Source organism: Bombina bombina, chromosome 3 (genome assembly GCF_027579735.1).
Source record: "Bombina bombina isolate aBomBom1 chromosome 3, aBomBom1.pri, whole genome shotgun sequence".
NCBI lineage: Eukaryota > Metazoa > Chordata > Amphibia > Anura > Bombinatoridae > Bombina > Bombina bombina.
In genome coordinates, this window is record NC_069501.1 from 984947539 (window position 1) to 984967648 (window position 20110).

The 20110-nt window shown below is 41.0% G+C and overlaps 1 protein-coding gene across 1 annotated transcript in view; it reads left to right on the forward strand.

Annotated features, from left to right (window-relative positions):
- The window catches only part of CS (citrate synthase), a 173889-nt gene that overhangs the window by 20211 nt on the left and 133568 nt on the right, over positions 1-20110 (forward strand). The window contains exons 2-5 of the mRNA XM_053708094.1: positions 14809-14856; positions 14995-15102; positions 15744-15809; positions 15889-16020. Of these exons, the coding sequence (XP_053564069.1) occupies positions 14809-14856; positions 14995-15102; positions 15744-15809; positions 15889-16020 (354 nt within the window). The remainder of the gene's footprint in view (positions 1-14808; positions 14857-14994; positions 15103-15743; positions 15810-15888; positions 16021-20110) is intronic.

A 20110-nucleotide genomic window follows, 5' to 3' on the forward strand; every position in this document is an offset into this window, starting at 1 on the left:
GAGGGAACTTTCCGAACCATATTGGATCTCAAATGTCAACAAATTTCTCAAGGTTCCTTCATTCAAAATGGAGACCATACGCTCCATTCTACCTTTGATTCAGGAGGGTCAGTTCATGCCTACCATAGACCTGAAGGACGCGCGTACCTTTTTTATGTTCCTATTCACAGGGAACATAGCCAATTTCTGCAGTTTGTCTTTTAAGACAAACACTTCAAATTTGTTGCTCTTCCTTTTCGGCCTTGCCACAACTCCTCTGATCTTTACGAAGATTCTAGGTGCCCTTTTGGCGGTGGTCAGATCTCGAGGGATAGCGGTGGCGCCATACCTTGATGATATCTTGGTTCAGGCGCCATCTTTTCATTAAGCAATATCTCGTACAGACACTCTGTCTATTCTTCATACTCATGGATGGAAAATAAATATGGAAAAGAGTTCCCTGGTGCCAGATACCAAGGTATGCTTTTTGGGAACTATCATAGACTCTCTGTCCATGAAGATTTTTCTGACAGATGTCAGAAAATCCAAAATTCTCGCTTCTTGTCGTTCTCTTCAGTCCTCTATCTGTCCATCAGTGGCTCAGTGTATGGAGGTAATTGGTCCAATGGTTGCTTCCATGGACATTTTATTCCTTTTTGCTTGTTTCCAGATTAGACCTCTACAGTTATGCATGCTCAGACAATGGAACAGAGACCACTCTGATCTCTCACAGAGGATAGTTCTGGATCCCCTACCAATAGATGTTCTATCTTGGTGGATTTCGCAGGACCATGTGTCTCCTGGTACATACTGAGACCTGTCGGGCTGGGGAGCAGTTTGGGGTTCTTTAAAGTCTCTGGGTCTTTGGACTTGAGAGGAGTCTTCTCTCCCCATAAACATCTTAGAGTTGAGAGCAATCTTCGATGCTCTATCAGCTTGGCCTCTAAGTTTGGTCCGATTTATCAGATTTGAAATCGAACAGCATTGCCTCTGTGGCATACCTCAACCACCAGGGAGGAACTCGGAGTCCCTTAGCTATGAAGGAGGTGACTCGCATTCTCCAGTGGACGGAGTCTCACGATTGTCTCCTCTCTGCCATCCACATCCCAGGGGTGGACAACTGGGAAGCAGATTTTCTAAGCAGGCAGACATCCCAAAAATGGCATTTTTGACTTTCGGTTTTCTGTTTTTTTGCCTGTTATTTTTGGTAAAATTGTCTAGCATGTTTCAAATTTGATGCTAGCCTAGAGCTGCTGTTTAAGTTAATTACTTGACTTACTGTTCTGTATATGAGTTTTCTAGGACTATACTTTATTTGGATAATTGGTAAAAAAAAACAACCTGTTAAATATGATTGTTACATAGAACTAAATGAAGAATAATACAGTATATTGATATTTAATATTGTTTTAAGTAGGGATGCACCAAAATTTTGGTCGCAGAAACATTTTGGCTGAAACAGTAATTTTTTTTTTTTTCTTGGTAAAATTGTGTAGAATATTATTGTTTTAAAATATTTGTCCCATTTTAGTGTTTTACTTTCAATAAGGGGGGGGGGGGGGGTTCCAGAGTTGGATCTGATGGTGTCTCGTCTAAACGTCAAGCTTCCAAGGTACGGGTCAAGATCAAGAGGTCCTCAAGTAGATCTGATTGAACGCCTAGTCTTGTCTAGGCGTGGTTTTTCTGAGAAGGTCATTGATATCATGCTTCAGGCTCGTAAACCTGTTACTCGTAAGATTTACCATAAGGTATCGCGTAGATACCATACCTTATTGGTGCGAATCGAAGGGTTTCTCTTGGAGCAGAATGAGGGTTCCTTGCATTCTATCTTTTCTTCAGGATGGCCTAAGGAGGGTTTGTCAGTCAGTACTCTGAAAGGTCAGATTTCTGCACTGTCCTTTTTCAGATATGCCAGATGTTTAATCTTTTGTTCAGGCCTGTGTTTAAACCTGTTGCTCCTCCTTGTAGCCTCAACCTTGTTCTTAAAGTTTTGCATTTGAGCCTATGCATTTGGTTGATATTAAGTTATCTTGGAAAGTTTTGTTTCTCCTTGCTATTTAGTCTGCTCGCAGAGTTTCCAAACCTTCGGCTCTGCAGTGTGATTTCCCCTTACCTTATTTTTCATGCGGATAAGGTGGTTCTTCGTACTAAGTTGGGATTTCTTCCCAAAGTAGTATCGGATCGCAACATCCATCTGGAAATTGTTGTTTGTTCCTTTTGTCTGAATCCTTCTCGGAAGAAACGCCTGTTGCATAACCTGGATGCTGTGTGTGTGCGCTAAAATTTTATCTACACGCCACTATCTACTGTTCTGTTTGTCGTTTTCTCTGATAAGCGTAAGGGTCAGAAGGCCACTGCTACTACTACTCCTACTACTCCTTTCTCTAGTTGAGAAGAGTTAGCTGGTTAGCCTATGAGACAGCTGGACAACAGCCACCTGTTGAGAATTACTGCTCATTCCACTAGGGCTGTCTTTTTTTTCTTCCCGGGCTTTAAAAAAAAATGAAGCATCTGTGGAGCAAATCTGCAACGCGGCCACTTGGTCCTCATTTCATACTTTTTCTAAATTCTAAAAATTTTATACTTTTGCCTCGGCTGAGGCTTCCTTTGGGAGAAACGTTCTTCAAGCGGTGGTGCCTTCTGTTTAGGTCTGCCTGTCTTGTTCTCCTTCCCTTCCATTCTGTGTCCTCTAGCTTGGGTATTGGTTCCCACAAGTAATTGGAATGGATTTGTGGACTCTCCATGCCATTGGAAATAAAACAAAATTTATGCTTACCTGATAAATTTCTTTCCTGACATCGAGAGTCCACGACCCACCCTTTATTCGATTCAAGACGGCAGATTTTTTGTATAAACCTCAGGCACCTCTACCCTTGTCGTCCTCTATTTCCATTTTCTTTCGGCCGAATGACTGGTGATTATGGGTAATGGGAGTGATGATTAACAGCTCGGCTGGGTTGTTCTTTGCCTCCTCCTGCTGGCCAGGTGTTGAATTCCCAACAGTAATTGGAATGGATTTGTGGATTCTCCATGCCAGGAGTATTGGTCTTTGTTATACAGACAAATATAATATAAAGAAGCATGTGTATACAGAAAAGGATAAAATATCTGATTTCCCTGCAAGCTCAGGCAATTTTATTTTGTTGTCGGTTCAAAGAAGAAAATCTTTCATTTATAAAAAAAATAAACCTAAATATTCAGTTTCTCATACATTTTTTACTCTGCAACTGGTGTAACAAGTCAATAGAAATGCATTAATGGAAATTTAATTTTACAGTACACTGTCCCCTTTAAACCTATGAAATTATTTCCGTCTCTGAAGATTTTTTTTTCTAGGAGTGTAGAACCTAAACAGAATCCCCCCCCCCTCCCCCACTCAGCATAATGTAGTTCTAGTTAAGGATACAATAATATCCGGTTACTAACAAGTCAAGAGTTTTCTAAGTTGGTCTCCATCCCCAAAACGATTGTTTGATAGACACTTGTACCATTTGGTGGTATATTTAGCAAAGTTGTGAGTATTTTCTATTTTCTCATTTATGCCCTTGGGAGTATTCTATAGTAAAGAGCAACGGTAATGGGGATCCTGCCATATTGGCTAAGGCAGTCACTGGTTTCCAGTGTTTCTAGAAGTTCCTTGGACTCTTCTACATCAGACTTGATTTTACAAGGCACATTCTTTCTGTAGTTCTGTCCAACCTTCTTAAAGTGGAACTCCCTTTCTTGGTCAGTACTTTTTAGGGTTGCTGTGTTTTTTGGTTTTGCTTTTTTTTTGTTATGAGAATTACTTGCTAAGTGTACTGTTTTCTGTTGGTGGTCATTATGCTAGAATAATCTTATATTTTGGAAGCATGACCCTGATGGACAAATCAAAGTAGGTTGTATGTGACCAAAAACCTGCTTTTTTAAATATTTGACGTGCTCATAGCTAATATTGGTTAGCTGATATTTTTCAGTGGAGGGGCAAAATAATTCATATTTTAACTTGAAAGCCATATATTTAAACGGCTAATTAAAAAATAATGTAGAAAATACATGTGTGTGCACAGCAGCATTAATAGCCATTAGTGGACACACGCATAAAAATTATAAGGTAAGTACATTTCATTTTCATTGATTTGCGTTTTAATTTGTTTCAAATGTTTTTCATGTTGATGCAGCATTTTTAAAAATTATTTGTTGAACTGTTTGCAATTCCAGAACGCTTTCCTAGTGAGACCTTGGAAGTCCCACAGTAGATTTGTGAGCAGTTCAATTGGTCATTGACCTTTTTTGTTTACTTTTTCTTTGAAAGCCATGAAAAAATCCATATTTTTCCATGGACCCGTGGGATGGTTTCGGGAGGATTCAGGCGCAATACTTTTTCACTTTGCACTGTATTTTTGTTAATACATTGAAATAATTTAGTTTCTTTCTCACATTTGCAGCCACAGGCATTAGTTTCTCATAAGGAGTGCAAAACCTAGGTTCCTCTCTATCGCAGTTTACAGTAGGGTTCGTGCCCCTATGAGAATGTAATGCCGCCTCTAATCTGTCAGCTCAGGCGGTAATGCGAGCCTGATCACAGTTCACATCAGCAGCTCTCTGTATGGAGCCAGGCCAAAGAAGTTAACCATATGGCTGTCAGAGGTGCTGCAAATATCCTCTCACACAGCAAAGGAATTAAACTGATACGAAGTGTAAATAAACAGATTGCTGCAGCCATGGCATCATCCGGAATAAAATCTGCCCCTCTTACCTTCACCTTCCTCCTTGTTTTCTTTGATCCTGCAGCCCCTATGTTGTCTCCTTGTAGTCCCTGCTGCCAGAGCAACCGACAACCACCATGCCCCTAATCTCCTATATACTGATTTGGCTGTAGAGTCTACACTGTACTGGCCTGGGAGTTGGGGACCCCTGTTGTAAAGGACACCAATTAATTTCTCTACAGAAAACCTCAGCAAACACTGTTTTTACTGGAGCAGGAGATTCTGGTTAAGGTTATGTATGCAAACAAGCTACACGATGCCTCTAACTTTTTGCTTTAAATAAAAACACTCAAGTCAAAATATAACTTCATAATTCAGATAGAGCATGCAATTTTAAACAACTTTCCAATTTACTTCCATTAGCAAAATGTGCAGAGTCTTTTTATATTTACATTTGAGTCGCTAACTTCACTGAGCATGTGCAAGAATTCACAGAATATACAGTACATATATGCATTTGTGATTGGCTGATGGCTGTCATGCGACGGGAGTGGAAATAGAGATCTTGTATTTTTATTGTGCATTTGTTGATAATGCAAATCTACTGTATTTTCTGGTCCTTTCAATATCCATTTTAAACAGATATCCCTTGTGCTATTGCTGCACTACTCTAAGGATATTTAATGCATGATAGGGATAGGATAAGTACAGTATGAGAGAGAACATGTGGTCAGCTGTTCATTAGGGCTAATAACAGCCTTTATAAATGTCCCCAAAGTTCTAAACCTTTTTAAGAACCACTAAACTGAATCCATAGTCAATGAATGATATTATATGTGGAGACTTTTCCGTATGTAGTATATGCTGACTTCAGGGCAGGAGCCACAATTAAAAAGTAACCCTTTTCTCCAACATAGGTGTGTCCGGTCCACGGCGTCATCCTTACTTGTGGGATATTCTCTTCCCCAACAGGAAATGGCAAAGAGCCCAGCAAAGCTGGTCACATGATCCCTCCTAGGCTCCGCCTACCCCAGTCATTCTCTTTGCCGTTGTACAGGCAACATCTCCACGGAGATGGCTTAGAGTTTTTTAGTGTTTAACTGTAGTTTTTCATTATTCAATCAAGAGTTTGTTATTTTCAAATAGTGCTGGTACGTACTATTTACTCAGAAACAGAAAAGAGATGAAGAATTCTGTTTGTATGAGGAAAATGATTTTAGCAACCGTAACTAAAATCCATGGCTGTTCCACACAGGACTGTTGAGAGCAATTAACTTCAGTTGGGGGAACAGTGTGCAGTCCCTTGCTGCTTGAGGTATGACACATTCTAACAAGACGATGTAATGCTGGAAGCTGTCATTTTCCCTATGGGATCCGGTAAGCCATGTTTATTACGATTGTAAATAAGGGCTTCACAAGGGCTTATTTAGACTGTAGACTTTTTCTGGGCTAAATCGATTGATTATTAACACATATTTAGCCTTGAGGAATCATTTATTCTGGGTATTTTGATATAATAATATCGGCAGGCAATGTTTTAGACACCTTATTCTTTAGGGGCTTTCCCAAAGCATAGGCAGAGTCTCATTTTCGCGCCGGTGTTGCGCACTTGTTTTTGAGAGGCATGGCATGCAGTCGCATGTGAGAGGAGCTCTGATACTTATAAAAGACTTCTGAAGGCGTCATTTGGTATCGTATTCCCCTTTGGGTTTGGTTGGGTCTCAGCAAAGCAGATACCAGGGACTGTAAAGGGGTTAAAGCTTAAAACGGCTCCGGTTCCGTTATTTTAAGGGTTAAAGCTTCCAAAATTGGTGTGCAATATTTTTAAGGCTTTAAGACACTGTGGTGAAAATTTGGTGAATTTTGAACAATTCCTTCATGTTTTTTCGCAATTGCAGTAATAAAGTGTGTTCAGTTTAAAATTTAAAGTGACAGTAACGGTTTTATTTTAAAACGTTTTTTGTACTTTCTTATCAAGTTTATGCCTGTTTAACATGTCTGAACTACCAGATAGACTGTGTTCTGAATGTGGGGAAGCCAGAATTCCTATTCATTTAAATAAATGTGATTTATGTGATAATGACAATGATGCCCAAGATGATTCCTCAAGTGAGGGGAGTAAGCATGGTACTGCATCATTCCCTCCTTCGTCTACACGAGTCTTGCCCACTCAGGAGGCCCCTAGTACATCTAGCGCGCCAATACTCCTTACTATGCAACAATTAACGGCTGTAATGGATAATTCTGTCAAAAACATTTTAGCCAAAATGAAACCTTGTCAGCGTAAGCGTGGCTGCTCTGTTTTAGTTACTGAAGAGCATGACGACGCTGATATTAATATCTCTGAAGGGCCCCTAACCCAATCTGAGGGGGCCAGGGAGGTTTTGTCTGAGGGAGAAATTACTGATTTAGGGAACATTTCTCAGCAGGCTGAATCTGATGTGATTACATTTAAATTTAAGTTGGAACATCTCCGCATTTTGCTTAAGGAGGTATTATCCACTCTGGATGATTGTGAAAATTTGGTCATCCCAGAGAAACTATGTAAAATGGACAAGTTCCTAGAGGTGCCGGGGCTCCCAGAAGCTTTTCCTATACCCAAGCGGGTGGCGGACATTGTTAATAAAGAATGGGAAAGGCCCGGTATTCCTTTCGTCCCTCCCCCCATATTTAAAAGATTGTTTCCTATGGTCGACCCCAGAAAGGACTTATGGCAGTCAGTCCCCAAGGTCGAGGGAGCGGTTTCTACTTTAAACAAACGCACCACTATTCCCATAGAGGATAGTTGTGCTTTCAAAGATCCTATGGATAAAAAATTAGAAGGTTTGCTTAAAAAGATGTTTGTTCAGCAGGGTTACCTTCTACAACCCATTTCATGCATTGTCCCTGTCACTACAGCCGCATATTTCTGGTTTGATGAACTGATCAAGGTGCTCGATAGTGACTCTCCTCCTTATGAGGAGATTATGGACAGAATCAATGCTCTCAAATTGGCTAATTCTTTCACTCTAGACGCCTCTTTGCAATTGGCTAAGTTAGCGGCTAAGAATTCTGGGTTTGCTATTGTGGCGCGCAGAGCGCTTTGGTTGAAATCTTGGTCGGCTGATGCGTCTTCCAAGAACAAGCTACTAAACATTCCTTTCAAGGGGAAAACGCTGTTTGGTCCTGACTTGAAAGAGATTATCTCTGATATCACTGGGGGTAAGGGCCACGCCCTTCCTCAGGATCGGCCTTTCAAGGCAAAAAATAGACCTAATTTTCGTCCCTTTCGTAAAAACGGACCAGCCCAAAGTGGATTTAAAGGATGCGTATCTACATATTCCTATCCACAAGGAACATCATCGGTTCCTAAGGTTTGCATTCCTGGACAAACATTACCAGTTTGTGGCGCTTCCCTTCGGATTAGCCACTGCTCCAAGGATTTTCACAAAGGTACTAGGGTCCCTTCTAGCGGTGCTAAGACCAAGGGGCATTGCAGTAGTACCCTACCTGGACGACATTCTGATTCAAGCGTCGTCCCTCCCTCGAGCAAAGGCTCACACGGACATCGTCCTGGCCTTTCTCAGATCTCACGGCTGGAAAGTGAACGTGGAAAAGAGTTCTCTATCACCGTCAACAAGGGTTCCCTTCTTGGGAACAATTATAGACTCCTCAGAAATGAGGATTTTTCTAACAGAGACCAGAATAACAAAGCTTCTGGACTCTTGTCGGATACTTCATTCCGTTCCTCTTCCTTCCGTAGCTCAGTGCATGGAAGTGATCGGGTTGATGGTAGCGGCAATGGACATAGTTCCTTTTGCGCGCATTCATCTAAGACCATTACAACTGTGCATGCTCAGTCAGTGGAATGGGGACTATACAGACTTGTCTCCAAAGATACAAGTAAATCAGAGGACCAGAGACTCACTCCGTTGGTGGCTGTCCCTGGACAACCTGTCACAAGGGATGACATTCCGCAGACCAGAGTGGGTCATTGTCACGACCGACGCCAGTCTGACGGGCTGGGGCGCGGTCTGGGGATCCCTGAAAGCTCAGGGTCTTTGGTCTCGGGAAGAATCTCTTCTACCGATAAATATTCTGGAACTGAGAGCGATATTCAATGCTCTCAAGGCTTGGCCTCAGCTAGCGAGGACCAAGTTCATACGGTTTCAATCAGACAACATGACGACTGTTGCGTACATCAACCATCAGGGGGGAACAAGGAGTTCCCTAGCGATGGAGGAAGTGACCAAGATTATTCTATGGGCGGAGTCTCACTCCTGCCACCTGTCTGCTATCCACATCCCGGGAGTGGAAAATTGGGAAGCGGATTTTCTGAGTCGTCAGACATTGCATCCGGGGGAGTGGGAACTCCATCCGGAAATCTTTGCCCTAGTCACTCAGCTGTGGGGCATTCCAGACATGGATCTAATGGCCTCTCGTCAGAACTTCAAAGTTCCCTGTTACGGGTCCAGATCCAGGGATCCCAAGGCGGCTCTAGTGGATGCACTAGTAGCACCTTGGACCTTCAAACTAGCTTATGTGTTCCCGCCGTTTCCTCTCATTCCCAGGCTGGTAGCCAGGATCAATCAGGAGAGGGCGTCGGTGATCTTGATAGCTCCTGCGTGGCCACGCAGGACTTGGTATGCAGATCTGGTGAATATGTCATCGGCTCCACCTTGGAAGCTACCTTTGAGACGAGACCTTCTTGTTCAGGGTCCGTTCGAACATCCGAATCTGGTTTCACTCCAGCTGACTGCCTGGAGATTGAACGCTTGATTTTATCGAAGCGAGGTTTCTCAGATTCTGTTATCAATACTCTTGTTCAGGCCAGAAAGCCTGTAACTAGAAAGATTTACCACAAAATTTGGAAAAAATATATCTGTTGGTGTGAATCTAAAGGATTCCCTTGGGACAAGGTTAAGATTCCTAGGATTCTATCCTTCCTTCAAGAAGGATTGGAAAAAGGATTATCGGCAAGTTCCCTGAAGGGACAGATTTCTGCCTTGTCGGTGTTACTTCACAAAAAGCTGGCAGCTGTGCCAGATGTTCAAGCCTTTGTTCAGGCTTTGGTTAGAATTAAGCCTGTTTACAAACCTTTGACTCCTCCTTGGAGTCTCAATTTAGTTCTTTCAGTTCTTCAGGGGGTTCCGTTTGAACCCTTACATTCCATTGATATTAAGTTATTATCTTGGAAAGTTTTGTTTTTAGTTGCAATTTCTTCTGCTAGAAGAGTTTCAGAATTATCTGCTCTGCAGTGTTCCCCTCCTTATTTGGTGTTCCATGCAGATAAGGTGGTTTTACGTACTAAACCTGGTTTTCTTCCAAAAGTTGTTTCTAACAAAAACATTAACCAGGAGATTATCGTGCCTTCTCTGTGTCCGAAACCAGTTTCAAAGAAGGAACGTTTGTTGCACAATTTGGATGTTGTTCGCGCTCTAAAATTCTATTTAGATGCTACAAAGGATTTTAGACAAACATCTTCCTTGTTTGTTGTTTATTCAGGTAAAAGGAGAGGTCAAAAAGCAACTTCTACCTCTCTCTCTTTTTGGATTAAAAGCATCATCAGATTGGCTTACGAGACTGCCGGACGGCAGCCTCCCGAAAGAATCACAGCTCATTCCACTAGGGCTGTGGCTTCCACATGGGCCTTCAAGAACGAGGCTTCTGTTGATCAGATATGTAGGGCAGCGACTTGGTCTTCACTGCACACTTTTACCAAATTTTACAAGTTTGATACTTTTGCTTCTTCTGAGGCTATTTTTGGGAGAAAGGTTTTGCAAGCCGTGGTGCCTTCCATTTAGGTGACCTGATTTGCTCCCTCCCTTCATCCGTGTCCTAAAGCTTTGGTATTGGTTCCCACAAGTAAGGATGACGCCGTGGACCGGACACACCTATGTTGGAGAAAACAGAATTTATGTTTACCTGATAAATTTCTTTCTCCAACGGTGTGTCCGGTCCACGGCCCGCCCTGGTTTTTTTAATCAGGTCTGATAATTTATTTTCTTTAACTACAGTCACCACGGTACCATATGGTTTCTCCTATGCTAATATTCCTCCTTAACGTCGGTCGAATGACTGGGGTAGGCGGAGCCTAGGAGGGATCATGTGACCAGCTTTGCTGGGCTCTTTGCCATTTCCTGTTGGGGAAGAGAATATCCCACAAGTAAGGATGACGCCGTGGACCGGACACACCGTTGGAGAAAGAAATTTATCAGGTAAACATAAATTCTGTTTTTCAAATGTCTCTTTTAAGCCACCTTACAAAGACAAAGAAAAGAAAAAAGACCACATCTTTTTGTTTATTGGCCATAGTCTAAGTAGAGACACATTTTTGAGGTTTATTTTTTCACTCGGCCATAGACATAATATACACTGCAGTCTTGTATTTTAAATTGATTCAAAAGTATTATTTGCTAAAGGGCATTGTGATTTGCTGGAAGATAATTATTAGGAAGTAAGTTTACACGTGTTTTTAAAGATTGTAAAGCAATTTTGTTCTTCAACTGTGGAAATGTGTATAAATTCCATCATATCAATAACTATTTCTTTAGACACAGGAAAGTGATAATTATCAAAGCTTGATTTTAGTCCACATACTATTGTCTGCAATACTGTTTTCTGAGTTACTGGCTTTATAGTGTACACACACATAATATCAGGGGAGAAAGAGAGAAAAAAACCAATCAAACAAAAACCTATATACCCGGCTCAAAATTGAACTGAGAAGAGAGGGAGACGAATGCAAAATGACCAGTAAATGTATATATTTGTAATATTTTCATTAAAAAGACTAAATGTGTTATGGTTTAAAACAGTGATGTGCGGTGAGGTCAGTGGCTGGTGAGGCACTTGCTAGTATCAGAGCCAGATAAACACATATGAACCTGATAAAGGTAGCTTAAATTCACCACCCTATCAAGCTGCAACTGCATCCCCTCTTCCCTGATTGGTCCAACTATGACAGCAGCATATAATACCAGGTAGCCAGTGGAGGCAGAGGGTTATGCAAGTTGTGTAACACTTGTAAGATATTCTCAACAAAAAAGCTCCCAATATTGAAGCAATTTGTTGAAAAATCCTAAAATAGGAGCACCTTGCCTAATTTCTACCCTAACTCTATTTCTTCCATATTTCTGCCCTAGTTTTCTATGAAAAAATCTTAGACCTGCCCAGGAACCCCCAAAACTCTGACTTGAGTTGTCTATCCTTGTCCCAAATAGCCCCACCCACATAGACCACCTGCTTGTTCCTGCACCATCGTATTCATCAAAAGAAGAAAGAGTATAGTTATCTAGGGTCAGCCTTTGAAAAATGAAATGCTTAGGCATATACATAAAAATAACCATTTAAACCATGTTACAATGTTTATATTAATGTTACACATTTTGCAATGCAGTGAAGTAGGGTTGCACCAATACCATTTTTTAAAGACCGAGTACAAGTACCGATACTCCCCCCTCCCCCCCCAAATACTCACTGATACCAATTACTGTTATTTATGTCATATGACAGTTTACCAAGCACAATACAGACTGATTTAATATAGCTTCTTTATAATTATGAACTGTAACTCAAGACATTTTTAAATAATTAAACAGTTTTATTTGAAAATTTAAAGGGTTGATTACTGGATGCAATTGGGCTGTAGGGTGCCTATATAACAACAATCTGACATTTGTATTTAATACAAAGTAATATTTAATTCTGAAAAAAAAACATTGGGGAAGGAGTGTCCCAGTAATCCCCTTTGAGAAAAATGGGGCATTTGCATTCTACTGACTCAACAGAAAATAGGGCTGGTCTTCATATTTTTGCAGGGCTGCTTTTTATTCCCAGTCCAGCCCTGGCTAAGGATGTTCCTCAGAGTACAGTATGTTTTGAGAACTAGCAGAATAACAGGCAATTTAGCAATTAAAATATTTTTTTCAAAAGTAATGGCAAGTTCTTTTTAAGGAACAGAAGCATCTCTGCATGTTCAGCTATAAGTCTGTTTCTTTTATCAGTAAGGACGTTTGACGCGAAGCTGAACAGTCTTTCACTTTTCACACTACTGCATAGGGCAGAAAGATATTTTTGGACCATTTTAGCCAGAGCTGGAAATCTCAGTTTATTAACTGCCCAGTATTTCAGGGGTTTGTCTGAATGAGGTACAGTGATCTCTCTCAGGTAGGCTTTAAGCTGTATAGTAGCAGCTTTTGGAGCACTGCTCTGAAACATACAATAATACAAATAACAGCAATTTGTATTGGCAGAACAGAAGTGAATATTTTTTAGTTAAGTCTTCACTCCAGCTTAAAATGAAATGGGAACATGCAGTTTAAAAAACGCCACAAGATGGTGTATGGGTATTAAGTGGAGATATCGGTTTAAGTATTGGTGCATTTGCATGAGTACAAGTACTCATGCAAATACTTGGTATCGGCACCAATACCGATACTAGTATCGGTATCGGTGCAACCCTACATTGAAGACTGCTACCATGTAAAACCATGTTACCAGCTGCAAAATAAAAGGGTGCGGGAAAAGATAGATCAGCCCTCGCTCCCTCTCTCTCCCTCAGGATTAGAAAGGCCATCAACGCTGTTATGTACCCCGATCTGTATTCCGGTCTGGGACCAGCAATGACAGTGAGTGACATGCCTCATGAATCATTTTACAAATAAACATAAATATTTTTTTATTTTTCATTTTACTTTCACTTTATTTTCTTGACAGGTGAGGCTCTGCCTCCCCTGACTGTACGTCCCGGGTTTAAAATAAAAATATATAAAAAATTACTGCACTGTAAGGTGTTTCACATTGGCTAAACATATGCAAAGAGGGGGTGAGGTAGTGGATGTGGTGGCAAGTGACATTTTGGCCTGGCTAGTAGCTTAGGACTTGATAGATATAGGGCTCAATTTTATCTAGCCGTTTGCTGCATTCAGTCTCCCCGGTCTTCTCCAACCGGGGAGATTGACAGCTCCTGCCCACACGTGATTGGTTGTTCGCGGGCAGGGGGCGGCATTGCATGCAAGCGCAGCATAACACTTGCGTGCAATGATAAATTCCTCCAGCCGATTGCTGCCTTCCAGAGGCGAGCCAGGGCGGACAGGGGTGAAGATGTACGCCCCTGTCTGCCCTAGCTTAATAAATTAACTTAATAGTATATGTATATCCCCTTTTTTTTTTTTTTTTTTTTTTCTCCCCCCCCCCCCCCCTTTTTATATAGGTTTAGAGGTTCTCTAAACCTATATAAATGCCGAAGCATTTGGCTGTCACATGTGTCCGAGAGACTATATCCCAAGTGAAGCAATGTCAGACAATCACAATTGGCTGGCCTTTATTTCTCTTAACTCGCGGGCCCACGTATGCTTCTCACTATCAGATGGTAAAGCCTCATTATGCAAGAACATTTGGCTGAGGGCAGATACGCTCCAGAGTGATCTGTTATTAGTGCCGCAACTGCCTGTGGGAACCTAACCATGGGTGCTTTTAACATACCCCTCCCCATAGATATCATATTACTTTCCCGTAAATATAATTATAAGATAATATATTAAAAAAAAAAAATTAAAAAATATAAGCTAATTTAATTGTTTTATGTTTGTGCTTTTTGTAATATTTTAAATAAAGATTCGCTATAAGTCATGACATTAGCGCGAGTCTGTGATGGGTCCATGCGTGAGTAGAATTGGACACATTTGGCTCCGGCCGGACTGTTATCAGACAGACATTTGTCTGCCGGATTTTTATCCGTCGCACAATTGTCTGTCGGATAATAGTCCGGCCACGAGGTTTAGAAGTAAAGCATGTCGCATACAAGCTAGAGACTTACTGTAACTGGCTTGAGACAAGTAGAACAACTTAGGTAATTGTTAAGAGTATAATTTGATAACCTATTGTAAAAATCATACTTGGATAATACATGTGTAATATGTAAATCATAGTTTAACTTTTTTTTTATTTAAGGTATATATTGCACACTGCTCTGATCTTACATATGTACCTGTGATGCCTAATAATATGTATATGGGTATTTACAACTAATAATCTTTCCCCGTGAGATTCCCAGGCTGCTTGTTATGTAAGCTTAATTGGCAGGCAGCACGATTTGTTTTCATTCTGTTGCCCAAACATCTAAACAATGGGTACAATATCTTCTTTCTTCTCCAAACAGAACTCTCCTTGTGTTTTGATTGCGGCACGACAGGCAAGCTCTTCCACAGTAAGTCTAAACTTTTCTTTCCTTTTGTTGCTTTCAGTGAGGTTGTATTCCTGTTGCAGTGCAACTTCCATTTGTGGTGATCTTTCAATGTGTGTTGAGCTAATTTCCCCCCCCCCCCCCATTTTTTTTTTTTTGAAGAACCTGAAAGATGTCCTGGCAGATCTCATCCCCAAAGAGCAGACAAGAATCAAGAATTTTAAACAGCAACACGGAAAGACGGTCATTGGGCAGATAACTGTTGACATGGTGTGTATTACAGTGTGTTAGCAATAGTTGTGTCAGTGGCTTTAATTGAAATTACATTAATCTTATCCTACACTCATACTTGCTCATTACAGTTAGTATCTGAAAAGGGTAACCAAAACTTTGATTTTGTCTTTAATTAGACTTAGAATAGTTCTCCCTGTATTTTTCTACCTCTCCAGGGGCACATTTAAGAATTTCATGTTTTACTCAGTGAAACAAATTGTTAAAACCCATTTTAACAGCTTAAAAAATCTAAGCAATATTTTACAGGGACTTTAATTGATCACTTCTTATGAAGATGTGTTGTAACTTACTTTCTAATCTAGCTGCTAATACCCAACACTCTGTCCGTCCACTTCAAAACTATTTTTTTTGTGAGCTAATGTCACACAGTCACGCTATTATATTTTTTTTGTAGCTAGAGCAGTGATTGGAGAACAGTCAAAACCATTAGCTCACAAAAAAAAGTGAGTTATGAAATGGGCGGCTGGAGACACAGGACACACATGCTCAATTAAAGTCCATCTAAAATATCTCTTATATTACAGACCCGATTTTAAAACATATATGTATTGCATTTGGTATAAACTGATCATTTGTAAAAAAATAAATAAAACATTTTCCCCCCCTCTGCTGTTCAGGTGTACGGTGGAATGAGAGGGATGAAAGGACTGGTTTATGAGACATCTGTGCTTGATCCTGATGAGGTAAGTTACTGACTCTCTGAATTTACACTTGGACGGTCCTAGAGCAATAAGTTTATATCTTACTGTATTTTGTTACCAGGGCATCCGTTTCCGTGGCTACAGTATCCCGGAGTGCCAAAAGTTGCTACCCAAGGCCCCAGGTGGGGAAGAGCCACTGCCTGAGGGACTGTTCTGGTTGTTGGTGACAGGAGAGGTGCCTACTCAAGAGCAGGTAAAGAAAAAAGAATTGGATTATGTATATTTTTTATATATTATATATAGCCTCACACTTTTGTTTTCTTTTATATTTCTATTTAAATAATAGTCCAATAATCCCTTTTTACATTTTGGAGGAGGCCATTTCATTCTGAACTTTTTTTGTGTATATGATCTTGAAACATGTTACACATAGGTACAGAAACTTTTTTCTTTTGCAAGATGTACCAAGTCCACGGTTTCATCCTTACTTGTGGGATATTATCCTTCCTAACAGGAAGTGGCAAAGAGAGCACCCACAGTAGAGCTGTCTATATAGCTCCCACCTTAACTCCACCCCCCAGTCATTCTCTTTGCTGGCTCTAAGCAGGAAGGGTAAAGTGAAAGAGGTTATAAACTGTTAGTTTTTATTTTTCTTCAAGCAAGAGTTTATTTTTAAATGGTACCGGTGTGTACTATTTACTCTCAGGCAGGAGATGGATGAAGATTTCTGCCTAGAGGATGATGATCTTAGCATTTGTAACTAAGGTTCACTGCTGTTCCCACAGAAGCTGAGGAGTACAGGAAAACGTCAGTGTGAGGAACGGTTTCTTGCTATACAGCAATGAGGTATGTTCAGTCATTTTTTCTGGAGAGACTGTGATATTTTAGAAAGGCTGACAGTATCCCCATGAGGGTAAGAGTAAGCAGTAATCCTAGACTTATAGAGGCATTACTAAGCTTGCATAAAGGGCTAAACTTATGGTTGACACTCAGTTTGAATGATATTATCAAACGATTGTGTGTTCTGGGAGTGCTGTTGATAATCCTTTTAGGGACAACTGTATTGAGGGTACACTTGGCTTTTTGGGGTTTTTAGAACCCACATGGCTGTAAAAACGCTTGGTGTGGTTTTTTTGGAGGCAGGGTCTAATTTCGCGCCTCAGTTATGCAGTTGTTTTCTCTTGACAAGCAGCAAGCTACAACACCGGAGGGTCCTGGTGAACTTCTTGGGCCATATCAAAGCTTTATCCCCACATTACCAATCCCTAAGGGCAGGTAGGCGCCACAGCAGAGCTGTGGCAAGGTGCTGACAGGGTTTTTACCGTTTTTTGGCACTTTGTCAATCCGGTTTCCATATTTGGGGGTTAATTGTTTAATTTGCTTGTGGTGCAATTTTACTAAAGCTTAAGGGATCTGCTGTAAAAATTTCAAGAAATTTGAGGTATTTTTAAGCAGTTTTGCAGTTTGTGCATGCCTTATTTTTTCTCTTAAAGGCACAGTACCGTTTATTAATTTTTATTTTTTTTCACTGAATAAATTGTTTTCTAAGCTTGCTTGTCTCATTACTAGCCTGTTCAACATGTCTGACATTGGGGAAACTCCTTGCTCAATATGTTTAGAAGCCATTGTGGAACCCCCTCTTAGAATGTGTCCCACATGTACTGATATGTCTATAAATTGCAAACAGCCTATTTTGACTTATAAGAGTTTGGCACTGGATGATTCTCAGACAGAAGGAAATCAGGTTATGCCATCTAGTTCTCCCCAAGTGTCACAACCAGTAACGCCTGCACAAGTGACGCCAAGTACCTCTAGTGCGTCTAATTCTTTCACCTTGCAAGATATGGCCACAGTTATGAATACTACCCTCACAGAGGTTTTATCTAAACTGCCTGGGTTGCAAGGGAAGCGCAGTAACTCTGGGTTAAGAACAAATGCTGAGCCTTCTGATGGTTTAGTAGCCGTATCAGATGTTCCCTCACAATATTCTGAGGTAGGGATGAGGGATTTGCTGTCTGAGGGAGAGATTTCTGATTCAGGAAAGATGTTCCCTCAGACAGATACAGATATTGACGGCATTTAAATTTAAGCTAGAACACCTCCGCTTATTGCTCAGGGAGGTTTTAGCGACTCTGGATGATTGTGACCCTATTGTAGTTCCAGAGAAATTGTGTAAATGGACAAATATTTAGAGGTTCCTGTCTACACTGATTTTCCGGTCCCTAAGAGGATTTCGGACATTGTTACTAAGGAGTGGGATAGACCAGGTATTCCGTTCGCTCCCCCTCCTATTTTTAAGAAGAAATACAAAAAGTGTGATAAATCAGCAGCGCCCAAAAACAACAAAGATCAAATATGTTCCCATAAACATATGTTAAACAAATGTGAGCGAATAGTTATGTATACATAATCAAATACAAGTGCAAAAACACAACAATAAATATCCCACACTCATATATAAAAAAATGTCAATCAAACCAATATCAGGTGTGTGGCCTAAAAAAGTCCAAAGTTGATGGTATGGCAGCATAAGACTTCTTCCAAAAATGAAGGCAATTCAAACGTAGGAAATCTGTATAGAATACACTAGAGGTGTGTCAGCACAGTACTCTGTGGTTGGTCTGTTATTTCACTCCGATGACCAATCGGCCTGAGGGCAATACACACACCTGTTTACTATGGGGATTGTATACTCCTACACGCATGCGCTGTAATTTGGCTTGAACGCCGAGTTGAGCAAATATAAAGCTGTATAGTTTAGTTATGGTTTATTCACCTGAGGAAGCGGTCAAGGTAGACCGGGAAACGCGTTGTGATATATGTTTATGAAATAAACATTTGTTTTTACCATAACTGATCACGGCTGAGTGATACATTTTTTAGGAATCGTTATTTTAACAAACACTTGATATCCGATCATAGCTACCAGCCCACCTGGTTTGGGCACCTCTCACATTATACAGCGAGAGAAAGGAGCAGGTGATAGGGTTCAAGCTGCAAATTGCTGCAGACCGTACACAGCACTAGGAGCTCATTTTGAGGACGAGAGACCAGCTACCTGGACAGCTGTTAATGCTCCAGAAAGTCGTTGTAGCACTTCTCAAGTGCTTTACTTCTCGTAAGTACCATTTATGTGTGGGGAGTGAACAACTTTCAATACAGAATACAGATTCACACTATGTTGGCGCCTTCTTCTTTATTGTATTCTATTTTTAAGAAGATCTTCCCCATATCCGACACCATGTGGGAAGCGTGGCAGACGGTCCCTAAGGTGGAGGGAGCTATTTCTACTCTGGCTACGCGTACAACTATACTTATTTAGGACAGTTGTGCTTTCAAGGATCCTATGGATAAAAATTAGATGGTCTCCTAAAGAAAATTTTTGTTCATCAGGGTTTTCTTCTACAGCCTATAGCGTGCATTGTTCCTGTAACCACTGCAGCTGTCTTTTGGTTAGAGGCTCTGGAAGAGGCTCTTCAGGTGGAGACCCCATTAGATGATATTCTGGATAGAATTAGGGCTCTTAAGCTAGCTAATTCTTTCATTACAGACGCCGCTTTTCATCTGGCTAAATTAGCGGCAAAGCATTCAGGTTTTGACATTTTAGCGCGTAGAGCTGGCTGGCTGATATGTCATCAAAATCTAAGCTTTTGACCATCCCTTTCAAGGGTAAGACCCTATTCGGGCCTGAACTGAAAGAGATCATTTCAGATATCACTGGAGGGAAGGGTCATGCCTTCCCTCAGGATAAGTCAAATAAGATGAGGACCAAACAAAATAATTTTCGTTCCTTTCTAAACTTCAAGGGTGGTTCCACTTCCTCTTCCCCTGCTGGAAGACAAGAGGGGAACTTTGCTCAATCCAAGCCAGTCTGGAGACCTAACCAGGCTTGGAACAAGGGTAAACAGGCCAAGAAGCCTTCTGCTGCCACAAAGACAGCATGAAGGGGTAGCCCCCGATCCGGGACTGGATCTAGTAGGGGGCAGACTCTCCCTCTCTCTTTGCTCAGGCTTGGGCAAGAGATGTTCAGGACTCCTGGGCTGTAGAAATCGTAACCCAGGGGTATCTTCTAGATTTCAAAGATTCTCCTCCAAGGGGGAGATTCCATCTTTCTCAATTGTCTGTAAACCAGACAAAAAGAGAGGCGTTCTTACGCTGTGTAGAAGATCTATTTACCATGGGAGTGATCTGCCCAGTTCCAAAAACAGAACAGGGGCAGGGGTTCTACTCCAATCTGTTTGTGGTTCCCAAAAAAGAGGGAACCTTCAGACGAATCCTAGATCTCAAGATCCTAAACCAATTCGTAAGAGTTCCATCCTTCAAGATGGAGACCATTCGGACTA